Source organism: Triticum aestivum, chromosome 4D (genome assembly GCF_018294505.1).
Source record: "Triticum aestivum cultivar Chinese Spring chromosome 4D, IWGSC CS RefSeq v2.1, whole genome shotgun sequence".
NCBI lineage: Eukaryota > Viridiplantae > Streptophyta > Magnoliopsida > Poales > Poaceae > Triticum > Triticum aestivum.
The window spans coordinates 500246286-500257428 of NC_057805.1; the positions used below are offsets into that span (position 1 = coordinate 500246286).

The 11143-nt window shown below is 51.0% G+C and overlaps 1 protein-coding gene across 1 annotated transcript; it reads left to right on the forward strand.

The window, feature by feature from the left end:
• Positions 1-9060: 9060 nt before the first annotated feature.
• Positions 9061-10914, forward strand: LOC123097157 (LRR receptor-like serine/threonine-protein kinase FLS2). The gene has a single exon (XM_044518899.1). The coding sequence runs from the start codon at positions 9061-9063 to the stop codon at positions 10912-10914; it is 1854 nt and encodes a 617-aa protein (XP_044374834.1).
• Positions 10915-11143: the final 229 nt, after the last annotated feature.

An 11143-nucleotide genomic window follows, 5' to 3' on the forward strand; every position in this document is an offset into this window, starting at 1 on the left:
TGCGAACCTGGAGCTGGTGGAGGCTGCTCGACGGCCGAAGCGTCTCTGGCTACTTGAGCAGCTGGATCAAAACCGTGATTGGGCTTGGTCTTTCTCTTGGGTCGTGTCGAGCCATTCTCTTCGGCCTTGGAGTCCTGGGACGCACCGGGGGATGTGACAGTTCCATGCGGAGAATAGCTTTTTCCGCAGGGAGGGTTATGACGCCCATGCTTCCGGTTGGAAACACAATCCGTATGAACCCTGTTGGAACTTGTAGTCATCTAGTTTCTGTCAACCGTGTTGTTGGCCAGGTTGAGCTGAAATGTGCCCCCTGAACCATCAGGACGAGGTCTATCTGAAACGGCAAATGCCGCGGAGTATATATGTTAGCGGATATGGGAAGCAAGATGTGTGTAATTAATTACTGAATGGGTGCATGCGAAGTAGAGAAGTAGCCGTGCGAACCTGGAGCTGGTGGAGGCTGCTCGACGGCCGAAGCGTCTCTGGCTACTTGAGCAGCTGGATCAAAACCGCGATTGGGCTTGGTCTTTCTCTTGGGTCGTGTCGAGCCATTCTCTTCGGCCTTGGAGTCCTGGGACGCACCAGGGGATGTGACAGTTCCGTGCGGAGAATAGCTTTTTCCGCAGGGAGGGTCATGACGCCCATGCTTCCGGTTGGAAACACAATCCGTATGAACCCTGATGGAACTTGTAGTCATCTGGTTTCTATCAACCGTGTTGTTGGCCAGGTTGAGCTGAAATGTGCCCCCTGAACCATCAGGACGAGGTCTATCTGAAACGGCAAATGCCGCGGAGTATATAAGTTAGCGGATATGGGAAGCAAGATGTGTGTAATTAATTACTGAATGGGTGCATGCGAAGTAGAGAAGTAGCCGTGCGAACCTGGAGCTGGTGGAGGCTGCTCGACGGCCGAAGCGTCTCTGGCTACTTGAGCAGCTGGATCAAAACCACGATTGGGCTTGGTCTTTCTCTTGGGTCGTGTCGAGCCATTCTCTTCGGCCTTGGAGTCCTGGGACGCACCAGGGGATGTGACAGTTCCGTGCGGAGAATAGCTTTTTCCGCAGGGAGGGTCATGACGCCCATGCTTCCGGTTGGAAACACAATCCGTATGAACCCTGTTGGAACTTGTAGTCATCTGGTTTCTGTCAACCGTGTTGTTGGCCAGGTTGAGCTGAAATGTGCCCCCTGAACCATCAGGACGAGGTCTATCTGAAACGGCAAATGCCGCGGAGTATATATGTTAGCGGATATGGGAAGCAAGATGTGTGTAATTAATTACTGAATGGGTGCATGCGAAGTAGAGAAGTAGCCGTGCGAACCTGGAGCTGGTGGAGGCTGCTCGACGGCCGAAGCGTCTCTGGCTACTTGAGCAGCTGGATCAAAACCGCGATTGGGCTTGGTCTTTCTCTTGGGTCGTGTCGAGCCATTCTCTTCGGCCTTGGAGTCCTAGGACGCACCAGGGGATGTGACAGTTCCGTGCGGAGAATAGCTTTTTCCGCAGGGAGGGTCATGACGCCCATGCTTCCGGTTGGAAACACAATCCGTATGAACCCTGATGGAACTTGTAGTCATCTGGTTTCTGTCAACCGTGTTGTTGGCCAGGTTGAGCTGAAATGTGCCCCCTGAACCATCAGGACGAGGTCTATCTGAAACGGCAAATGCCGCGGAGTATATAAGTTAGCGGATATGGGAAGCAAGATGTGTGTAATTAATTACTGAATGGGTGCATGCGAAGTAGAGAAGTAGCCGTGCGAACCTGGAGCTGGTGGAGGCTGCTCGACGGCCGAAGCGTCTCTGGCTACTTGAGCAGCTGGATCAAAACCGCGATTGGGCTTGGTCTTTCTCTTGGGTCGTGTCGAGCCATTCTCTTCGGCCTTGGAGTCCTGGGACGCACCAGGGGATGTGACAGTTCCGTGCGGAGAATAGCTTTTTCCGCAGGGAGGGTCATGACGCCCATGCTTCCGGTTGGAAACACAATCCGTATGAACCCTGTTGGAACTTGTAGTCATCTGGTTTCTGTCAACCGTGTTGTTGGCCAGGTTGAGCTGAAATGTGCCCCCTGAACCATCAGGACGAGGTCTATCTGAAACGGCAAATGCCGCGGAGTATATATGTTAGCGGATATGGGAAGCAAGATGTGTGTAATTAATTACTGAATGGGTGCATGCGAAGTAGAGAAGTAGCCGTGCGAACCTGGAGTTGGTGGAGGCTGCTCGACGGCCGAAGCGTCTCTGGCTACTTGAGCAGCTGGATCAAAACCGCGATTGGGCTTGGTCTTTCTCTTGGGTCGTGTCGAGCCATTCTCTTCGGCCTTGGAGTCCTGGGACGCACCAGGGGATGTGACAGTTCCGTGCGGAGAATAGCTTTTTCCGCAGGGAGGGTCATGACGCCCATGCTTCCGGTTGGAAACACAATCCGTATGAACCCTGTTGGAACTTGTAGTCATCTAGTTTCTGTCAACCGTGTTGTTGGCCAGGTTGAGCTGAAATGTGCCCCCTGAACCATCAGGACGAGGTCTATCTGAAACGGCAAGTGCCGCGGAGTATATATGTTAGCGGATATGGGAAGCAAGATGTGTGTAATTAATTACTGAATGGGTGCATGCGAAGTAGAGAAGTAGCCGTGCGAACCTGGAGCTGGTGGAGGCTGCTCGACGGCCGAAGCGTCTCTGGCTACTTGAGCAGCTGGATCAATACCGCGATTGGGCTTGGTCTTTCTCTTGGGTCGTGTCGAGCCATTCTCTTCGGCCTTGGAGTCCTGGGACGCACCAGGGGATGTGACAGTTCCGTGCGGAGAATAGCTTTTTCCGCAGGGAGGGTCATGACGCCCATGCTTCCGGTTGGAAACACAATCCGTATGAACCCTGTTGGAACTTGTAGTCATCTGGTTTCTGTCAACCGTGTTGTTGGCCAGGTTGAGCTGAAATGTGCCCCCCGAACCATCAGGACGAGGTCTATCTGAAACGGCAAATGCCGCGGAGTATATATGTTAGCGGATATGGGAAGCAAGATGTGTGTAATTAATTACTGAATGGGTGCATGCGAAGTAGAGAAGTAGCCGTGCGAACCTGGAGCTGGTGGAGGCTGCTCGACGGCCGAAGCGTCTCTGGCTACTTGAGCAGCTGGATCAAAACCGCGATTGGGCTTGGTCTTTCTCTTGGGTCGTGTCGAGCCATTCTCTTCGGCCTTGGAGTCCTGGGACGCACCAGGGGATGTGACAGTTCCGTGCGGAGAATAGCTTTTTCCGCAGGGAGGGTCATGACGCCCATGCTTCCGGTTGGAAACACAATCCGTATGAACCCTGATGGAACTTGTAGTCATCTGGTTTCTATCAACCGTGTTGTTGGCCAGGTTGAGCTGAAATGTGCCCCCTGAACCATCAGGACGAGGTCTATCTGAAACGGCAAATGCCGCGGAGTATATAAGTTAGCGGATATGGGAAGCAAGATGTGTGTAATTAATTACTGAATGGGTGCATGCGAAGTAGAGAAGTAGCCGTGCGAACCTGGAGCTGGTGGAGGCTGCTCGACGGCCGAAGCGTCTCTGGCTACTTGAGCAGCTGGATCAAAACCACGATTGGGCTTGGTCTTTCTCTTGGGTCGTGTCGAGCCATTCTCTTCGGCCTTGGAGTCCTGGGACGCACCAGGGGATGTGACAGTTCCGTGCGGAGAATAGCTTTTTCCGCAGGGAGGGTCATGACGCCCATGCTTCCGGTTGGAAACACAATCCGTATGAACCCTGTTGGAACTTGTAGTCATCTGGTTTCTGTCAACCGTGTTGTTGGCCAGGTTGAGCTGAAATGTGCCCCCTGAACCATCAGGACGAGGTCTATCTGAAACGGCAAATGCCGCGGAGTATATATGTTAGCGGATATGGGAAGCAAGATGTGTGTAATTAATTACTGAATGGGTGCATGCGAAGTAGAGAAGTAGCCGTGCGAACCTGGAGCTGGTGGAGGCTGCTCGACGGCCGAAGCGTCTCTGGCTACTTGAGCAGCTGGATCAAAACCGCGATTGGGCTTGGTCTTTCTCTTGGGTCGTGTCGAGCCATTCTCTTCGGCCTTGGAGTCCTAGGACGCACCAGGGGATGTGACAGTTCCGTGCGGAGAATAGCTTTTTCCGCAGGGAGGGTCATGACGCCCATGCTTCCGGTTGGAAACACAATCCGTATGAACCCTGATGGAACTTGTAGTCATCTGGTTTCTGTCAACCGTGTTGTTGGCCAGGTTGAGCTGAAATGTGCCCCCTGAACCATCAGGACGAGGTCTATCTGAAACGGCAAATGCCGCGGAGTATATAAGTTAGCGGATATGGGAAGCAAGATGTGTGTAATTAATTACTGAATGGGTGCATGCGAAGTAGAGAAGTAGCCGTGCGAACCTGGAGCTGGTGGAGGCTGCTCGACGGCCGAAGCGTCTCTGGCTACTTGAGCAGCTGGATCAAAACCGCGATTGGGCTTGGTCTTTCTCTTGGGTCGTGTCGAGCCATTCTCTTCGGCCTTGGAGTCCTGGGACGCACCAGGGGATGTGACAGTTCCGTGCGGAGAATAGCTTTTTCCGCAGGGAGGGTCATGACGCCCATGCTTCCGGTTGGAAACACAATCCGTATGAACCCTGTTGGAACTTGTAGTCATCTGGTTTCTGTCAACCGTGTTGTTGGCCAGGTTGAGCTGAAATGTGCCCCCTGAACCATCAGGACGAGGTCTATCTGAAACGGCAAATGCCGCGGAGTATATATGTTAGCGGATATGGGAAGCAAGATGTGTGTAATTAATTACTGAATGGGTGCATGCGAAGTAGAGAAGTAGCCGTGCGAACCTGGAGCTGGTGGAGGCTGCTCGACGGCCGAAGCGTCTCTGGCTACTTGAGCAGCTGGATCAAAACCGCGATTGGGCTTGGTCTTTCTCTTGGGTCGTGTCGAGCCAATCTCTTCGGCCTTGGAGTCCTGGGACGCACCGGGAGATGTGACAGTTCCGTGCGGAGAATAGCTTTTTCCGCAGGGAGGGTTATGACGCCCATGCTTCCGGTTGGAAACACAATCCGTATGAACCCTGTTGGAACTTGTAGTCATCTGGTTTCTGTGAACCGTGTTGTTGGCCAGGTTGAGCTGAAATGTGCCCCCTGAACCATCAGGACGAGGTCTATCTGAAACGGCAAATGCCGCGGAGTATATATGTTAGCGGATATGGGAAGCAAGATGTGTGTAATTAATTACTGAATGGGTGCATGCGAAGTAGAGAAGTAGCCGTGCGAACCTTGAGCTGGTGGAGGCTGCTCGACGGCCGAAGCGTCTCTGGCTACTTGAGCAGCTGGATCAAAACCGCGATTGGGCTTGGTCTTTCTCTTGGGTCGTGTCGAGCCATTCTCTTCGGCCTTGGAGTCCTGGGACGCACCGGGGGATGTGACAGTTCCGTGCGGAGAATAGCTTTTTCCGCAGGGAGGGTTATGACGCCCATGCTTCCGGTTGGAAACACAATCCGTATGAACCCTGTTGGAACTTGTAGTCATCTGGTTTCTGTCAACCGTGTTGTTGGCCAGGTTGAGCTGAAATGTGCCCCCTGAACCATCAGGACGAGGTCTATCTGAAACGGCAAATGCCGCGGAGTATATATGTTAGCGGATATGGGAAGCAAGATGTGTGTAATTAATTACTGAATGGGTGCATGCGAAGTAGAGAAGTAGCCGTGCGAACCTGGAGCTGGTGGAGGCTGCTCGACGGCCGAAGCGTCTCTGGCTACTTGAGCAGCTGGATCAAAACCGCGATTGGGCTTGGTCTTTCTCTTGGGTCGTTTCGAGCCATTCTCTTCGGCCTTGGAGTCCTGGGACGCACCAGGGGATGTGACAGTTCCGTGCGGAGAATAGCTTTTTCCGCAGGGAGGGTTATGACGCCCATGCTTCCGGTTGGAAACACAATCCGTATGAACCCTGTTGGAACTTGTAGTCATCTGGTTTCTGTCAACCGTGTTGTTGGCCAGGTTGAGCTGAAATGTGCCCCCTGAACCATCAGGACGAGGTCTATCTGAAACGGCAAATGCCGCGGAGTATATATGTTAGCGGATATGGGAAGCAAGATGTGTGTAATTAATTACTGAATGGGTGCATGCGAAGTAGAGAAGTAGCCGTGCGAACCTGGAGCTGGTGGAGGCTGCTCGACGGCCGAAGCGTCTCTGGCTACTTGAGCAGCTGGATCAAAACCGCGATTGGGCTTGGTCTTTCTCTTGGGTCGTGTCGAGCCATTCTCTTCGGCCTTGGAGTCCTGGGACGCACCGGGGGATGTGACAGTTCCGTGCGGAGAATAGCTTTTTCCGCAGGGAGGGTCATGACGCCCATGCTTCCGGTTGGAAACACAATCCGTATGAACCCTCTTGGAACTTGTAGTCATCTGGTTTCTGTCAACCGTGTTGTTGGCCAGGTTGAGCTGAAATGTGCCCCCTGAACCATCAGGACGAGGTCTATCTGAAACGGCAAATGCCGCGGAGTATATATGTTAGCGGATATGGGAAGCAAGATGTGTGTAATTAATTACTGAATGGGTGCATGCGAAGTAGAGAAGTAGCCGTGCGAACCTGGAGCTGGTGGAGGCTGCTCGACGGCCGAAGCGTCTCTGGCTACTTGAGCAGCTGGATCAAAACCGCGATTGGGCTTGGTCTTTCTCTTGGGTCGTGTCGAGCCATTCTCTTCGGCCTTGGAGTCCTGGGACGCACCGGGGGATGTGACAGTTCCGTGCGGAGAATAGCTTTTTCCGCAGGGAGGGTTATGACGCCCATGCTTCCGGTTGGAAACACAATCCGTATGAACCCTGTTGGAACTTGTAGTCATCTGGTTTCTGTCAACCGTGTTGTTGGCCAGGTTGAGCTGAAATGTGCCCCCTGAACCATCAGGACGAGGTCTATCTGAAACGGCAAATGCCGCGGAGTATATAATTTAGCGGATATGGGAAGCAAGATGTGTGTAATTAATTACTGAATGGGTGCATGCGAAGTAGAGAAGTAGCCGTGCGAACCTGGAGCTGGTGGAGGCTGCTCGACGGCCGAAGCGTCTCTGGCTACTTGAGCAGCTGGATCAAAACCGCGATTGGGCTTGGTCTTTATCTTGGGTCGTGTCGAGCCATTCTCTTCGGCCTTGGAGTCCTGGGACGCACCAGGGGATGTGACAGTTCCGTGCGGAGAATAGCTTTTTCCGCAGGGAGGGTTATGACGCCCATGCTTCCGGTTGGAAACACAATCCGTATGAACCCTGTTGGAACTTGTAGTCATCTGGTTTCTGTCAACCGTGTTGTTGGCCAGGTTGAGCTCAAATGTGCCCCCTGAACCATCAGGACGAGGTCTATCTGAAACGGCAAATGCCGCGGAGTATATATGTTAGCGGATATGGGAAGCAAGATGTGTGTAATTAATTACTGAATGGGTGCATGCGAAGTAGAGAAGTAGCCGTGCGAACCTGGAGCTGGTGGAGGCTGCTCGACGGCCGAAGCGTCTCTGGCTACTTGAGCAGCTGGATCAAAACCGCGATTGGGCTTGGTCTTTCTCTTGGGTCATGTCGAGCCATTCTCTTCGGCCTTGGAGTCCTGGGACGCACCGGGGGATGTGACAGTTCCGTGCGGAGAATAGCTTTTTCCGCAGGGAGGGTTATGACGCCCATGCTTCCGGTTGGAAACACAATCCGTATGAACCCTGTTGGAACTTGTAGTCATCTGGTTTCTGTCAACCGTGTTGTTGGCCAGGTTGAGCTGAAATGTGCCCCCTGAACCATCAGGACGAGGTCTATCTGAAACGGCAAATGCCGCGGAGTATATATGTTAGCGGATATGGGAAGCAAGATGTGTGTAATTAATTACTGAATGGGTGCATGCGAAGTAGAGAAGTAGCCATGCGAACCTGGAGCTGGTGGAGGCTGCTCGACGGCCGAAGCGTCTCTGGCTACTTGAGCAGCTGGATCAAAACCGTGATTGGGCTTGGTCTTTCTCTTGGGTCGTGTCGAGCCATTCTCTTCGGCCTTGGAGTCCTGGGACGCACCGGGGGATGTGACAGTTCCATGCGGAGAATAGCTTTTTCCGCAGGGAGGGTTATGACGCCCATGCTTCCGGTTGGAAACACAATCCGTATGAACCCTGTTGGAACTTGTAGTCATCTGGTTTTTGTCAACCGTGTTGTTGGCCAGGTTGAGCTGAAATGTGCCCCCTGAACCATCAGGACGAGGTCTATCTGAAACGGCAAATGCCGCGGAGTATATATGTTAGCGGATATGGGAAGCAAGATGTGTGTAATTAATTACTGAATGGGTGCATGCGAAGTAGAGAAGTAGCCGTGCGAACCTGGAGCTGGTGGAGGCTGCTCGACGGCCGAAGCGTCTCTGGCTACTTGAGCAGCTGGATCAAAACCGCGATTGGGCTTGGTCTTTCTCTTGGGTCGTGTCGAGCCATTCTCTTCGGCCTTGGAGTCCTCGGACGCACCGGGGGATGTACTTGAGCAGCTGCATCCCCACCTTTGAAACTTTGCTCTCTTTCCTGTGAGGAGGCTGCTTCTCGCCTCATTAATATCAACCAGTTCATTTGTCTTGCTTCCAGCACGAGTAGTCATTCAATTATATGGTTACCCTAAGCTAGGTGTTGTCTATGAGTCCACATTACTGCAAAATATTATCTTTCTATCGTTCGTCACTTGGCTGAGTGTGTGTGTGCCAGCATCATCAGTGTCATCACACATTCGGTTATAGTGTTGCGTACCAGAACATATTGCACATATTGACTTGGGTAGCTAGGTCATTCCTTCCTCGATCGCCACTTTCCAAGCAAAGATGCCAGCCTTCTATTTAAAGTGGGTGAGCTATCAAACATCCTCTGGCAAAGCGAGAGCTTCCATTCATCCCAGCTGATAGCAGAGTAATGGCAACTTTGTTGTTTCCAGGTCTCGTTTGGTTTCTCTGCCTTCTCCTGGGGTTCTCTTGCAGCCTACCATTATTAGGCATCTGCGATGAAACGCCGAGTGATAGAGAAGCCCTCCTGTGCTTCAAATCACGGCTCTCGGCACCCGCCGGAGTTCTACCTTCATGGAGCAACACATCCATGGAGTTCTGCGACTGGCACAGGATCACGTGCAGCGCGACTTCCCCCCGGCATGTCGTTGCGCTGGACCTTGAATCCCAAGGCATCTCAGGCACCATAGCACCTTGCATCGCCAACCTCACTTGGCTGGCAAAGCTCCAGCTGTCCAACAATAGCTTTGGTGGCGGTGTACCGTCCGAGCTTGGCCTCCTGGGCCGACTCACCAACCTCAACCTCAGCATGAACAGTTTGGAAGGTAACATCCCACCTGAACTCTCTGCATGTTCCCAGCTCCAAATTCTGGGCTTGTGGAACAATTCCCTCCATGGAGAGATCCCACATAGCCTTAGCCAATGCAAGCGCCTTCAAGAGATTAACCTTGCAAACAACAAGCTCCAAGGGAGCATTCCTCCTGCTTTTGGAGACCTTCCTGACCTGCGCATACTAGTTCTCGCCAAAAATACACTTACTGGCACCATACCGTTGTCTTTGGGAAGCAGTCGTCATCTTATGTATGTCGATCTCGGGATCAATGCTCTTGGAGGGGTCATCCCGGAGTCCTTGGCAAATAGTTCATCTCTTCAAGTACTTAGGCTCATGAGCAATAGTCTTACTGGAGAACTCCCAAAGGCTCTCCTCAACACTTTGTCACTAGGTGCCATTTGCCTCACAAGAAACAATTTTGTTGGTTCCATACCTTCTGTTACTGTCACCTCTTCCCCTCTTAAGCATCTCTATTTAGGGGAAAACAATCTTTCAAGAAGAATACCTTTCTCACTAGGGAACCGTTCCTCCCTACTTCATCTTCATCTCACAAACAATCATTTAGTTGGGAGCATCCTGGAGAGCTTAGGTTATATTCCAACATTAGAGAAATTGATCTTGAGTGCAAACAACTTATCTGGACCGGTTCCACCGTCTATCTTCAACATGTCATCCCTGAAAAGTCTCGCCGCATTCGACAACTCACTTGTCGGAAGATTACCCTTCGACATCGGCTACACCCTCCATAATATTGAGTACTTAATACTCACAGGGAACAATTTTGATGGACCAATTCCAGCCTCTCTTCTCAAAGCTTACCGCCTATGCTGGCTTCTCCTTGATAGTAATAGATTTATTGGATCTATACCATTCTTCGGTTCATTGCCAAATTTGGAGCGTCTCGATTTGGCATCCAACAAGCTAGAAGCAGATGATTGGGGATTTGTCTCTTCACTATCTAACTGCTCCAGATTGTACATGCTGGCCCTGGATGGAAACAATCTTAATGGGAAATTGCCAAGTTCTATTGGAAATCTTTCAAATAGTCTTGACTCCTTGTGGCTGAATAGCAACCAAATTTCTGGACCTATACCACCGGAGATTGGCAACCTTAAGAGCCTCAGTACATTGTACATGGATTACAATTTTTTCACTGGTAATATACCACCAACAATTGGGAAATTGTACAAATTGGTCGAGCTATCCGTTGCACATAACAGCTTTACTGGATCCATACCATATTTCGGCTCATTGCCAAATTTGGAGGAACTCGATTTGGCACACAACAAGCTAGAAGCAGATGATTGGGGATTTGTCTCTTCACTATCTAATTGCTCCAGGTTGACCATGCTGGCCTTGGATGGAAACAATCTCAAAGGGAAATTGCCAAGTTCTATTGGCGATCTTTCAAACAGCCTTGACTCGTTGTGGCTGAGTAACAACGAAATTTCTGGACCTATACCACCGGAGATTGGCAACCTTAAGAGCCTCAGTACATTGTACATGGATTACAATTTTTTCACTGGTAATATACCACCAACAATTGGGAAATTGCACAATTTGGTCAAACTACACTTAGCACAAAACATGCTTTCAGGCCAGATTCCATAGGATACATCCCACCAGGTGCGATAAGCTTATTTGCAAGATATTAATTCAGTTTGTTCCTTACAGAGTTGTACAAATAATGACAAATCTCTAATTTTATTATGTTTTTACATGTAAATGCACAGTATGGAATGCGAAGCGATATCAACCAAGGGTGATGTCTATAGCTTCGGAGTGCTTCTGTTACAACTGATAACAGGGTGTAGTCCAACTGATGAAAAATTCAACGATG

Excerpts from the sequence above, each read along its gene's own strand:
- LOC123097157 (XM_044518899.1), top strand. The coding sequence starts at position 9,061 with ATGGAGTTCTGCGACTGGCACAGGATCACGTGCAGCGCGACTTCCCCC.